This window comes from Pseudorca crassidens, chromosome 19, assembly GCF_039906515.1.
Source record: "Pseudorca crassidens isolate mPseCra1 chromosome 19, mPseCra1.hap1, whole genome shotgun sequence".
Classification (NCBI taxonomy): domain Eukaryota; kingdom Metazoa; phylum Chordata; class Mammalia; order Artiodactyla; family Delphinidae; genus Pseudorca; species Pseudorca crassidens.
In genome coordinates, this window is record NC_090314.1 from 18,813,223 (window position 1) to 18,827,742 (window position 14,520).

General features: G+C 46.1%; 2 protein-coding genes across 2 annotated transcripts; one reads left to right on the forward strand and one right to left on the reverse strand.

Annotated features, from left to right (window-relative positions):
• The first annotated feature begins 16 nt into the window (after positions 1-16).
• IFT20 (intraflagellar transport 20) lies at positions 17-6,413 on the forward strand. Its single transcript, XM_067714801.1, is given in 7 exon segments — positions 17-218; positions 3,086-3,240; positions 3,243-3,270; positions 3,430-3,558; positions 4,751-4,836; positions 5,434-5,537; positions 6,000-6,413. Coding segments are annotated over 6 exon segments (480 nt in total). The 5' UTR covers positions 17-218; positions 3,086-3,189; the 3' UTR covers positions 6,082-6,413.
• Positions 6,414-6,518: 105 nt separating this feature from the next.
• TMEM97 (transmembrane protein 97) lies at positions 6,519-14,519 on the reverse strand. Its single transcript, XM_067714800.1, has 3 exons — positions 14,305-14,519; positions 8,809-8,953; positions 6,519-7,883 (listed from the first exon to the last, which is right to left on the reverse strand). The coding sequence occupies exons 1-3, from the start codon at positions 14,431-14,433 to the stop codon at positions 7,624-7,626; spliced, it is 534 nt and encodes a 177-aa protein (XP_067570901.1). The 5' UTR covers positions 14,434-14,519; the 3' UTR covers positions 6,519-7,623.
• Position 14,520: the final 1 nt, after the last annotated feature.

A 14,520-nucleotide genomic window follows, 5' to 3' on the forward strand; every position in this document is an offset into this window, starting at 1 on the left:
TTGTAGGCAGCCGTCTCTCCTCTCAGGCCTCTGTTTCCCAGCAGGCTCTGCGGGTGTACGGGCTTACGATGTCGGGAAGTGATGTTAGGCGTAAACAGGTCTTGTAGCCGTGGCCGCTGCTGAGGCTGGCGAGCAGGGCGCCGGCTGCCACTGACCGGAGAGAGAAGCTGCCTGTCGACGTCAGCCTGGGTCGCAGCCGCCGCCGCCGGGGTAAACAGGTAAGCCATGAACTTCGGGTCGGGGGACGTGGGCGGGCCCGGGGCAAGATGAGCCTGACAGGCCCGCGGCCCGAGGAAAAGCCTTCCCAGGGTGAAAGAAACGTGGGAATTCCTCCCGGCTCTGGGACCGGTTTTACCCCCGGCTAGGGCCTGGAGCTTTACGCGCTGATGCTCGCAACCATTTTAGGAGGAAACTGAGGCTCAGATAAGTTCAAGGAGTTTACGTAGTGAAGACAGCCAGCTCCATCACCCAGGTCTTCCTAATTTTCCCCACACCCCACGGATGGAGCCTGCTCGTAGCGCCCAGCGTGGGTCCGGAAGAGCCCGGGGGTCCGGGGGGTGGAGAGCGCGTTACCACCCTGATCTTCAGGGAGCTTAGTCCGGCTTTTGTGCCCGGTGCTCCTCAGGTGCGCGTGTGGTGGTAGCTGGGAGAGAATGCCGTAGTCGGCTGTGAACCCTCTGCCTACACTTGCTCTTCGGTCTGACCCATCTCATTCAACTATGTGCCTTCCAACCGTGCAGCTGGCTCCGGCCAGATACACGGGAATCTTGCCTGACTCTCCTTCGCTCCTCCTCAAACCCCTGCATTCAATCATCCTTTACTAAGTCTTATCAACTCGACTTACAAAACATCTCAAATCGGAACACTTTTCTTCAGCTCCAAGCCTTGGTTACTGAAATAGCTTGCTCTGTTTGTTGTCACAGCCATTCATGCCACAGACATTTGCTGAGTGCCAGTTCTGTGCAGGCACCATGCCAAATGCTCGGGTAACAGTGATGAACAAGATAGTTGTAGCTCCATCCTCTTATTCCCTCCAACCCATTCTCCATCCTGGGTTAGAGTGATCTCTCTAAAAGGCATATTTGACTATGCCACTCTGCGGGCTGCCCATTAATTACCCTTATGAGAAAATCCAGGCTCATTGCTGCAGCTTTCAGAGCCCTCTGCCATCTAGCCCTAGCCTCCCCACCTCGCCTCATCCCGTTTCTCTCTTCCCCTTGCTCAGTGTTTCTACCACGCTAGCCTTTTGGCTCTTGGAACACATCAAATTTCTCACAGCCTCAGCATCTTCACACATGCTTTTCCTTCTGCCTGGAATACCTCCTCCCCCTTTAACTTGAAAAACTTCTGGACACCCTTTAGGTCTCAGAGTGTCACTTTTTCAGAAGACTTTTGTTTACAAATGTTTTTTGTAATTTTGTTTACATATGAATTATGTCCTCCTGCTTCGGCTTCACGTAGCACCATGTGCTTTTCTTCATACTGTTATCACAATTCATGATTATCTTTTTACTGTCTGTCCAGAGGTCAGAAGCTAAAGCATTAAAGCATTTTCTTCACTTCTCTATCCCCAGAGCAGGGACTCAGTAGATGTTTGTGAATAAATGCAAGCTCTCAGGGAAGAGAGTGGAAGTTGAAGCAGATCTTTGTGCCCTCAGGTTACTTGAAGCAGTTGTTCTAATTAATCAGCTGGTAGGTGTTAAATGCTTAGACTATATGTGTAAATAGAACAAATAAGAAGACAGATCTTTTTTAAAAGCCCAATTATAAGGGAGGTCTGGATGATTAAAATGTTTCAAAATGAAGATGCTAGCCAACTTACTTGAATGGGCTCCAGTGAGGCCAAAGGCTCTGGACCACGGTCATACACAGCCAAACATACATTAGTTGGCCCACACAGTGTTGGATGTTTTTTTTTTTTTCCTTGCTTAAAAGTTTTGAATTAGATACTCTCCTTTAAAAATCAGATTTCATATATTAATCTGGATTTCTGGTCCTCTTGAAAATCAGTTCTTGCAAGAATGGAGCTTAAGTCTTTTTAACCATTGCTCTTCCTATGGCACACCTACCCCGGGAAGTCACTTGCAGAATCACCCCATTCAGAACAGAACTTCTCTAAGGAAGCTGGAAGGGAAACAGGTGAGGCTGGGGGAGGTGGGAGGGAAGGGCTGGCGCAGGGCCAGGTTGTGGTAGCCTTCGGAACACCTGGGGTGTGGGAATTGGTATAGCAGCCAATGGCTAGACCTCAGTAGCATTGCCTCCCTTTTTAGACAGGGTATGTGCTCTCTTATTTTTATTTTATTTTATTTTGTGTGTGTGTTTAAGCCAGAACGAGGGTGAGTTTTCAGTGTTTCCTTCCCAGAGTTGAGGCATCGTTTGGACCAGGAATGCAAGGTGGCCTGGGAAGGGAGAAGTTATCGCTGCTGGTTCTCTTGTCTCTTGTCTACGGAAAAAAAAAAAAGCCAAACTCCTTAGCTTAGCACACAGGGTGTTTCTGATCTGGCTCCATCCGACCTTTCCAGCTCCATCCTCTGTCTTTTCATCTTCTAGGCAGGATAGGCCCTTCCAGTGGCTTCATGCTCTTGTCCAGGCTGTTTTCTCTGCTTGGAATGCCTTTCCTTGGCCCTTATCGGTATGTTCTTGATGATATTTCACTTCTTTTTGTGTTTTCTGCTAGAAAGAGACTGACCCCTTTGGGTCCCAGTTCAGGCAGCTGTGCCTGTGGCGTACATTTTGGGTAATATTCCTACACCTGGGTTCTTATTTTTTTAACCTTAATTTTTAATTCACTCAGATTTTCTTTTACTTGTCTTTTATGTTGTTCCTGTACTATATTTGAAAAGCTCTTTTATGTCTTTTTGGGTACATAGCTGTGGTTAAATAAAAATGCTTATGGCTCACAACTTAGTTCACATGTCACTTCCTCACCCCAAGTTAACTGTTCTATTCTCCTCCACGCTTTAGTGATATTTCTGTAAAAGCACTTAACACAGTATTATTTTTCAGTGTACATGTCTGTCTTCCTCCAGCTAAACTCTGTGCTCCTCCAGGGCGGGCACCATGTTGTACTCATCTTTACCCCCAGCATCTAGCAGTGTTGGCATGTAGTAGGCCCTCAAGAAATGTGTGTTGAATGAACGATGCCTGTGACAAGCAACTGGACTTTATTCTTTCCTGACCCTTGCTCCTATGACACACCTCTTCCTGGCTGACACTGTTACCCCTTCAGAGCAGGACTGCTCTTCTCTAGGGAGGCTGGAAAGGAAACAGGTGAGGCTCAGAGAGGCAGAGGCAGAGGGAAGGGGGAGCCTTTGGAACATCTGGGTTTTTGGCATTGGTGTCCGGGACCGGGAGTGGGGCTGGGCTGGAAGGAGGCATTTCCTTGAGTGGCTGGGAAGTGATCGGGGATTGGGGCTGGTTTCTTTACAGCCATGGCCAAGGACATCCTGGGTGAAGCAGGGCTGCACTTTGATGAGCTGAACAAGCTGCGGGTGTTGGACCCAGAGGTTACCCAGCAGACCATAGAGCTAAAGGAAGAGTGCAAGGACTTTGTGGACAGTGAGTGTCATCTGGGGAGACATGGTGCCACTCAGCTTTGTGCCCCGCCCCCACCCCCGGACTGCAGCTTTTGGCCCTGCCACAGTGGAGCTGCTGGCTCCCAGAAGGTTGAGCCTGGCCTTCATGAATTCCCGTGTGCCACCCACCTTGTCTACCTGTCTTCTTGTGTAGTCCCAGAGTACCAATCAAAACAAACACTGCAATGGAGAGAGGAGGGTATTTGTTTAGATATGCCATCTCAGGAACCTTAAACTTCAGAACTATGGCTTGGGGGTGGGAAGTGGAGTTATGATCTGATTTCTTGGGAGAAATAGTGTTCTCAGTGCCCGGCTTGCCTTTATTGATGGATTGATTGACTGCCATGCCTCAGGGCATGGCCATAAGTAAATAAATAGTTCCCTGACCAGGGATCAAACCCGTGTTCCCTGACCAGGGATCAAACCCGTGCCCCCTGCAGTGGAAGTGCAGAGTCCTAACCACTGGACTGCCAGGGAAGTCCCTGACTTGCCATTATTTGGAGTGAAAATTTCTAGAGGCAGTTCAAAAGACTCATTTTTTTTAGCTAGAGATACCCGGGATGCCTCCTGTCCCAGCAGCCAAGCAAACCCAGTAGCAGTGAATACAGAGCAGATCTAGCTAGAGCAGGGACTTCTGAGCTTTTGGACATCTGTAGGCTGTGGAGAGAGCTTGACTGGTGAAAGGTAGCGTGGGTTCTCTCACCAGTCTTCTGATTGCTGTGTGCATGTCGTCCTACCCTCTGGGCCTTAGTTTACTCCTCAGTAACATGGGGTTCCACTACACCCAAGGACATTGAAAAAAGCAAATGCGAGATTAAGTCCTTAAATGGCTTTGAGCTTTTTATTAGCTCAGGTCATAGGTGGAAAGCCCCTACCCCACCATTAACTGAAATCTAGTGTCTTATCTGAGGCTTGTCTAGAGGCAGTGTTCACGTCCTGAGGCGGTTCTTTCATGAACACAGCCCTTTGTGCCTCAAGATCCAAATACGCCCCAGTCCAGCTCTGGGCACCTGGCCACCCTTCTCTAGGTTCAGACCAAGGGTGTCAGACACCAAACGTTTTCTGACACAAATTAGAAGGCGCAGTTAGCCCTGCCCTCTTGCTGCAAGGGAATGCTGAGGGAGAGTGGTGATGCTGAGAAAATAAAACATTTTGTTTTGTTCTTTCCCCAAAAGAAATTGGCCAGTTTCAGAAAATAGTTGGTGGTTTAATTGAGCTTGTTGACCAACTTGCAAAAGAAGCAGAAAATGAGAAGATGAAGGTAAGATCAGCATGAGTTTTGTCTATATCTTGGCCTGGTTCACTAGCCTCTCATCCTTCTGCCCTCTTGACTTATTTGGGGGTAGGGGAAGGTGGGCGGGGATTCTTTAATTAGAACAAGATTTTAAATAAGAATACCCATGCAAATATTGAATGATTATGTTGTACACCTGAAATAATTCCTGGTCCAGTTAAACCTACTATTGAACTCTTATATGCCAGTGTACTTTCAGTCATTGTTTCCTTTAATCTTCACGTCATCACTCAGATAGGTGTTTACCCTCATTTTATAAATGAAAAAATGAAGGCGTGCAGAGTGTAGATGACTTGGCAAAGGACACAAATGGCACACCAAATGGGCCGTGTGCCAGGCTCTGGGGACACTCCTAGGTCTGCGTCAGAGCTGCAGTTCCGTTCTCACCAGGCACTTTGGGATCGTGAGGTTAATTAAGCCTCTTTCTGACTGACTCCTAAAGCTCTGAGGCTCAACTTTCCCCACGCTGGGCCCCACCCTCCACCGGCCCCAGGCAGCGTCTCTTCCCCACTTGAGGACTTTAATGAAGCCATGGCTTTCTTTGGCAGTATCGTGTTTTTCTAGGCCATTGGTGCTCGGAACTTGCTCAAATCTATAGCAAAACAGAGAGAAGCCCAACAGCAGCAACTCCAGGCACTAATAGCTGAAAAGAAAATGCAGCTTGAAAGGTAAGAAGTTCTGACATAAAGCAAGTTCTTTACTGAACTGCAGTTCTATTTTTCCTTTTCGAATGGTCACCTCTTGTCCTTATTGTTCATCATCGTTCTCCCAGGAATAGTGTCTTAACTTGTCATCCTGATTAAAATAAAAATAAAATTACATTTCATGGGAGAAAAATGTCACTATCAGACAGCCTCTAGTAGTTTGAGAGCATGAACACTCAGGTAGTGAGTGTCCAGAGTTGGCTGGCTCTGTGAAAGGAAGACTCGCAGGGCTGGAGACTTCTCATGGGTGGCCCTAGGTAGGGCTTTGCCTCTTATTTTTTCTCTCTTTCTTGCCCTCACTAACTTCATTTTGAACTCACACCGTTTCTTGGAATCATCTAAATCACTTAACATTCTTCTCTAGAAGAATTAAGTCCATGGTTTATTTCATCTATTTTGAGGGCTTCTAACAATTTTGTTTTTCAGGTATCGGGTTGAATACGAAGCTCTGTGTAAAGTAGAAGCAGAACAAAATGAATTTATTGACCAATTTATTTTTCAGAAATGAACTGAAAATTTCATTTTCTAGCAGGAGGGCAAAAAAAAAACCCCACAACCCCCAAAACAAAAAAACCTCTGTACCAATCCAGTGACTTGACCAATGACCCAAGTGTGTTGTGTGAGATGGTGTGTGAGGAATGCAGCATCTCTGAAGGCAATAAAACAAATCTGGGGGAGCTTGTTTCAGACGTCAGTGCCTATCTGCAGGCGAACACCCAGTGGCCATTGTGGTCCAGGTTCTCACCTCTTGCATTCTCAGTCTGAACTGAGCGGCCTATAAACTTTTTTTGTAAATTCACAAAGCTTTGGAAGGAAAAGCAATAAATTATTATTTTCAAATGGCTTGATCTACCTCTTTTCCTGGTGCCCTTGAAATGTACATTTAACCCTTTGTAAGAGAACCCTGGGCTCTCTAGCCCCTGGTCCACAAAACAAACCAGGCAGTGGTCAGCAGCTACCTTTATTTTGACCAGACACAGGAGTCAGACGATGCTCCCAACAATCAGACCATTAGGGCTTGTAAGCAAAACAGGCAAAAAGGGGGAACTAACCAGAACCAGCATCTACCATTTTCCATGTGTGTTCACAAGTTTCTTTGTTTTTTTTTTTTTGAGTTGGCCTCGAGTATGAATTTAGAGAAAGCTAGCAGAATACCAAGTACTAACGTGAAGAGACCCTATATGCACACACTGGACCTGTCATGCACAGCTCCCCGCCACCCGTTGCCTTTGACTGGGAATGAGACAGGAAGGAATTATTAAACTATTCGGTAGGACGAAGTTATCCAGTAGGAGGGACACCTCCAGCGCAGGTTTGAGACACCAGATGTGAAAGGAACTTATGTTAGGTGGTCTGTAAAAAGTAATAGAAGACAGGCTTGGAAAGAGCATAAACAAGGCGACTTTAAAAAATCTCTTCTCCTGGGACAACCTGTTTAGGACAGGAACAATACACCTTCCAATCTGACCCATTTCTGACTGAAGGTCATGCCAAGGTTGAACGTTTAAGGAAAACTAAGTTTAACCCTCTTACAGAATAGCTCACCCCCTCCTAGGTGTGGGGACAAGAAAACAGTTTTTAATGAACATCACAGAGGCACAGCTTCAAGCTTAAAAATGGCCTGAGACACCCCAGTGACACGCTGTAGAGTCATGAGTCAAAGGGTTAGTCACAGGTATACTGTGGATCAAATGACTCATGAACATGCCAAGTAGGCCGTGTTGCTTGGAAGTTTATCTGGTGTCTGGTCTGGTCCTGCCTTTAGTAATCCTACAATGGCACTTGGGCACACAGTGAGGCCTTTGGCACCCCTTCCCTATAACCTAGCCCTCACCCCTCTGCTCATCCTCAGGTGATCGGTCTGTTTATGCCAGTGCCCTTGGAAGACGAGGGTTTGATGTGCCTCCTGCCAGTGCCTTGGCCTTGTGTGTTGCTGCTGGTGTGTTTCAAATACTACTGAAAACATGGGTTCTGAGCATTTTCCTGGTACTGGGTCCAACAGGAAACTGCCCCGTGGTCACCTCTCCCCTGGACCCGGGGTGATTTTTCCTCATTTTTTCTTTCTTTTCTCCTCAGACTTGTAGTAGGGGTTGTGCAACATGAAAAGCAGAAGTATAAGAGGGATGAGAAAGTAGGGCATGTAGACAGACATAAGGAATAGTCGTTCGTGGAAAGTCTTAGGTCCTTGTCCTCTGAAACAACTGGCTTTGGAGAAATCCTCGAGTAGAAATGTGGAGAGGATTGGAATCAGAGTTGTCATCGTTTGAACCGAGTAGATGATTGCAGGGGTGCGGATCCACCTGCAGCCTCCTGAGGTCATCGAGGAGAGAAAGAGATAAGGGTTAGATCTGCTCATGGCTCCAGGTATGTCCACAGCATCCTCCACCCTGTCTCTGCCTGCTTCCTTCAGCTGAATCATTCTAGCTCCTTTTCCACCAAGTGGAAACTGGATGTGATATAATAATGCCCAAGGTGCAGACTTATGTGACAGCTGGAGCCCTAGCCACTGACTGCCAAAGAACACTGGGTGGTGTCAGAATTAATTCAGAAAAACTCTAGGGCAGTTAAATCGCCATTACTAGTTAAACCAGGTTGTTCTAAAATGCAATTGGGGGAAGGGGAGGAGGCGGGGGCAGCCCTGTCAGCAACATCTCTTTGCTAAGTAATTATATATAGGTGAGAGGGATCAAGAGATTCTGCTAAGAGATGGCTTGGGGGTTCCAGTGGGAGAGAAGCTGTACAAGCTTAGTTACCATGAACACTGGTATGGCCACCTTCTTTTTAAAGGCATTCGTCTTGGGGACACTGTAAGAATAATTTTTAAATGAGAAGTTAAGCCATTTAGAGATTAGCTTGATGCTACTGCTTAAAAGCCAGTATGATACCACCCAAAGCAGAAAAGTAAACGCACCAACAAGAAAGAAATTCTGTTGGGGTGAGGTGGGGGGGGAGGGACAATAAAAAGGAACAAGTTCAAACTTGAAAGTAGCCTCAGGTTTCATGTGTGTGAGAGATTTCCAGTTGACTGAGGCAGTCCTGCAGCCCAGCTGACCACAGACACTAGCCTGAGCCACATTAATGTCCCTATACAAGATCTATCCTGGCCGTTCCCACCAATCCTATATCACCCTCATACAGCCTCCAGGGACCACTCCCCTCTCCCTTGGTAAAACTCTCCCAAAAGATTTCTGGGACCTGGTTTCAGAGCAAAAATGGGATTTCCCCATTTACTAACCTTTGAAGAAGGCATATGTTGCGACAGGAAAGAAAGGCAGCTGAAACACAAGCTCGCAAAACAGGAAGGACTTAAACCACACCGGGGGGTTCTGTAGCAAGGGGTCTTTGAACTCCTCAGTATACCACTGCCGCAGGTTTCTCAGCTGGGAAAAGATGAGGATCACAATGAATACAGCTACCTGGCAGGACAGGCTTCAGCAGGTCCAACCCGCTGGCAGAGCCTCTCACTACCCAGCTCCCTTGGCAGCAGACGGCACACCCAGCTGGCTTTTGTGGTGCAGCCTAGATGGTCATTTAATAAAAACTCACTAGCTCTAACTCAAATGTTACCTTCTCCCAGCAGCTTTCCTCAGCTCTTCCAGCCCGTGTGCTACCCAGCATGTCTGTGATAACACATGTCCAGGTGTGGATACTGTCAGGAGCAACAGTATGTGGCACTTAGTAGGCTCTCAGCTGAACGCACAAACGTGAAGTATCTGCCAACAATAGCCTTCTTTATAAAGAAATGATGTGAAAACCATCCTGACGTTTGTCCTTTCAAAATAGCAACTGCACAGCAAGCTCCAAGGGCCAGATTGCCTCAAATACAGAAATAAGTTTCCTTGTCTTTTTTGGGGGGGCGAGGTGCGGGGGGGAAGTGTAAGGGAGGTAAATCTAACCTCTGCGAAGTTGCTATTTTAGACAATCTAACTTATCCCCAAATCTCAAGTTCCTTGTCATTCTTTACCCCCCTAATTCTAAAGTTTTTTTTCTCTTTTAGGGGATCAGTAGTATATTTGCAGAGGAACAGACTCTGCCTCACTCTGGAGAGTGAGTGGTCTCAGTTCTAGCTTGGGCCCCACCTTCGTGATGACACTGTCAAATCAAAAGATGCAGATCCATGTAGATGAGGCTGCAGGCAGGGGAAGGAAGCAGGAGGGTTTGAGGCTGCCCACTTTGTGCTCTTTTAAGAGCCCAAAGCCTAGGGCTCTCCACACTACATAGACTACTGAAGGTCTGTCACATTTCACATTTAACCTCCTGGAGATGGCATCTTGATATGATAAATCAAGACAGCTTCCAAGAAAAGCATTTGGCTTACAATGGAAAATCCAAAGATATTTTTCCTGTTAATTTTTAATCTAAAGATAAAGGCTCACTATTGTGAAATAGAGGCCTCTGTGCTGCAAGTGTGCTGTTTGTTTGTTTAAGCAAACATCCAGAAACAAACATTCTGTTAGCATAATATTAATTACAAAAAGGCCTTAGCTAGATAATCAATTTATTGACCAAGTGATCTTGAATTTGTATTTGACTTGAAATTTAAATTCACAGCAATATCCTTAGCTTCCTTCTAAGCACTTTTCAGGATGGTAATGTGGTAGAAAATATTCATAAATATTCACTGCACCTCTCCTGGGCTCTATTTTCTCATCTGTAAAACAAGCAACTTGGACTAAATTTTTTAAGATCCTTCTTTGCTTTCTAGATTTACTTTAAAAAAAAAATTAGAAGGATGTATTTTGAAAGATTTATTGCAGAATTTAAAAGGCATTCTGGTTCATTTGGGCTTCCCTGGTGGCACAGTCGTTAAGAATCTGCCTGCCAATGCAGGGGACATGGGTTTGATCTCTGGTCCGGGAAGATCCCACATGCCGCGGAGCAGCTAAGCCCGTGCACCACAACTACTGAGCCTGCACTCTAGAGCCTGCGAGCCACAACTACTAAGCCGGCGTGCCACAACTGAAGCCCACACGCCTAGAGCCTGTGCTCTGCAACAAGAGAAGCCACTGCAATGAGAAGCCCGCGCACCGCAACGAAGAGTAGCCCCCGCTCGCTGCAACTAGAGAAAGCCCACACGCAGCAACAAAGACCCAATGCAGCCAAAAACAAATTTATTTTTTAAAAAAAGGCATTCTGGTTCATTTGAACTTCACTTTCTATTTAATTCGTATACATTCAGATCCACCTATTTCATAAATCCAGGCAGATTTGTACAACACTGTAATTTCTAAGGGCTGCAGGATGATAACAGCGAAATTTAAAACACAGTTGACCCTTGAACAACACGGGTTTGAACTGTGCAGGTCCGCATATATGCAGATTTTTTTCAACAGTAAATACTACAGTACTACACGGTCAGTCGGTGGCTGGCTGAATTTGAAGATAGGAACGGGGGTATGGAGGGCTGACTATAAACTGTACGTGGATTTTCGACTGTGGAGGGTCAACGTCCTTAACCCCCAAGCAGAGTGATGAGCATGGTACCCAGGGGCTGAGTGCCTGGCTCTGAGTACTGGCTCTGGGCAAAGCACTTAATCTCACTAAACTTGTTTCCCAGTTATAGTACCTACCTCGTTGTTGGTAAGATAAAAAGAGTTAATACTTACAGTCATTAGAACAATGGCTAGCACACAGTAAATGTTAAGATTACTTAACTGAATGTAATACATATTTGGAGAAGTTCAATTTAATCCTATTAAAATCTCAGCGTGCAACTGGTCATTAATAATTATTAGGTAAGACCCCAAAAAATAAAACTGTTTCCATTTATAACTGACTCACATTTGACTCAACTTATCACTGTTATCCATTAAAATATTCACCTGGCCTACGCACATGGATTTCTAGACCGAAGTTGCTACTGAACAGCTTGCACTCCTCTTAGAACGAGCGCACAAACTTTCAACATCTAGATGCTCACTTGTTTTCCCGTATTTTAACAGAAGCAATGCTACCCAGCTGCAGATGATACTACAAAATGCTTCCCATCCTCTCCATGTTCTAATCCAAACTAAATTCTTATTGTTTCACAGTAAGAGTTTTTCCAAGTGTTGATCTGCTTCAAACCAAGAAAGGTATTTGCAAATTTTAGCCTAACCATTATGTGATCTCCACAAGCTTTTTAGTTCTGGAGAAATTCCTTCTATTTAGGGAGGAAAAACACAACAGATGTTAAAATTTGGCATTTTTCAAAGAGAATGTGAAAATAACTCAGGGCTTTTATTATTATTATTTCCCCATACAGAAGCAACAAAACCATCATTGCCCACCCCAAAGCAACAAGGGTGAATAGAGACACAGGCCTTCCAAGCTGGGTGGCCCCTGTGTTACTAAGGTCTTTAAACAGTATCATAAACACACACACACACACACACACACACACACACACACACACACACTCTCTCTATGGTCTTTAAACAGTATCATAAACACACACACACACACACACACACACACACACACACACACACACACACACACACACACACACTCTCTCTCTATGTTGGCCCTTGACATTTTACAACAAGTCAACTTAAAAAAATAAAGCTGAGAAAACTACCAAATCAAATATATAAGTTTAAATGGGGTCTTTATGATTTTGGAAACATTTTAATTGTATTTTGTGAGTGGAGAGCAAGAACTTGTGGGAATGGCACATTCACAAAAGATAGGAAAACCAACAGCTGCTAAGTCTGGAACGGTTGGCTACCTGGAGTAACATAACTGCTATGTATGTATGTATGTATTTTGCCTGTGCCAGGTCTTAGTTGTGGCACTCGGGATTTTCGTTGCGGCAGGCGTGTGGGATCTAGTTCCCCGACCAGGGATCGAACCGGGCCCCCCAAATTGGGAGTGCGAAGACTTACCCACTGGACCACCAGGGAAGTCCTATGACTGCCTAGTATTAAAGGGACTCATAACATCAGAGATTGTGAACAGGCAGCCTGCTTGAGTTCTGCTGGCCCCATAGACTTTGCACAGACATGGCTCTCCTTTCTTCAAGGCAATTAATGGCTAATGCGGAGCTGTGACGACCTGTTTAGAAGGATCATGTACCACCTGGGCCTGTGTTGTAGGCTGAATAATGGCTCCCAAAGACATCCACATCTTAATCCCTGGAACCTATGACTGTAACCCTATTTGGCAAAAGTGACTTTGCAGATGTGATTATCGTTAAGGATTTGGAGATGGGAAGACTATCCTGGTTATCTGGTGGGCCCTAAATGTAATTACAAGTGTTCTTATAAAAGTTGGGCAGAGGGAGATTGGACTAAAGAAGAAAAGGCAGCAAAGTGATGGACCGAAGCAGAGATTGATGTGATGTGGCCACAAGCCAAGAACACCCACAGCCACCAGAAACTGGAAGAGGCAAGGAACAGATCTGCCACTACGACCTTCAGAAGGAACGAGGCCTACAAGACTCATTTCAAACTTCTGACCTCCAGAACTGAAAGATAATAAATTCGTGTTGTTTTAAATCACTGTATTTTTGTAATTTGTTACAGAAGCAATAGGAAACTAATACATCTTGTATATGTTTGAGCTTGTGATTTAACTCATCTCTCTCCTACTTGACAGTTGAAGCTACAGAGCCCTGACTTGCCCAAGGAACTCAAGAAGTTCTTGGAAGAACCAAGTCCCCAGACAATGCTCTTGCCACACACAACCTACACTTTTCCCAGGAAAAGGTAGGTCAGAGGTCTTCCCATTTATGCTTGGAGCTAGAAACAAACCAGACTACGGAGTGGGGGTTTATTGTTGAGCAGTGGCTCTTAACCTTTTGGGGAGGGTCAGACCCCTGGAAAAGTTGATGGAAGCTATGGAAAACAAGGCACACACAATTTTGCATGCCCTCTTAGGGGTTCATGGACCTCAGGTTAAGAACCCCTGCTCTGCAGAGAAAAAGCATTTAAGGAGAAACAGAGGTTAAAATCAAATCTTTAGGTAGACACGTCAGGCTTGCCTATAGTTCTGCAGACAGATTGGAGAAGTATAGAACTGAGGACTGGAATTCCGTGATAGAAGGTTATAGGGTCCAGACATGAAAATAAAACTCAATAAATAAAAAGCATTTAAAGCAAAAGTTAAAGTTTGGGGTAAAGAATGCTCTCCAACAACCAGGAAATGGGGCTTTCGCCTCCGTTTCTACTCAGATGCTCATTCTTGCTCAAACCGAATAAAAAAGGCCGATTTGAAAAGGTGTCGTTTACTTATGAGCTTCTGAAGTTGCTGGATCCTAATCTTGAAATCAGGACGCTCTGCGAATGTCCCTTAGAGGGGTCTAATACTACTTGCGTTATTTCTTTGGGATTAGTCGGTATTTTTAAAGCTCTCCCAAGAAACACAACTTGAAAACAAATCCAACATGTGTCCATAATTTAGACACTGGTTCATCCAGGCTACTTCCCTCAAATACTGACAACTGACCAGAGCTGGGGTGTGTGTCTTAAACCGAGGGAAGAACTGTCTTTAAAAGGAGCAAGGTGTTTGGCCCCAGGAGCCTTGGGGAAGCGACTGGGAGAGACAAAGAAAACCCCGAGGAAGAAGTCGAGTTGAAGGGTAAGGAGGGGCCGGAGCGCCGGCGGGATCCAAGGAAAGCAGGAGGGAACCCTGAGTGGGCGAGGCGGGGCGCCAGGCAGGAGGAGGGGAGATCACGGGGACGCCGGGGCAATCGCTACGCCGAGGGGCGCCAACCTCGGCGACCGGCGGCTAGGACAGACGGCGCCCTCACCTCCACAGGGTAGAGATCGCGCGGAAGCACCGCCTGCAGGTCCACGAGCAGGGTGATGGGGATGTGGGAGAGGAAGTAGAGGCCCAGCAGCCACTCCAGGCCGCGCCGGGCGCCCAGAGGCCCCATCATCCGTCGCTTGGCAGAGCAGGAGCCCAGACTACGCTGGAGGGAACGCGACGTGATAACAGGCCCGCAATCGCGCCATCCCAGGAGCCC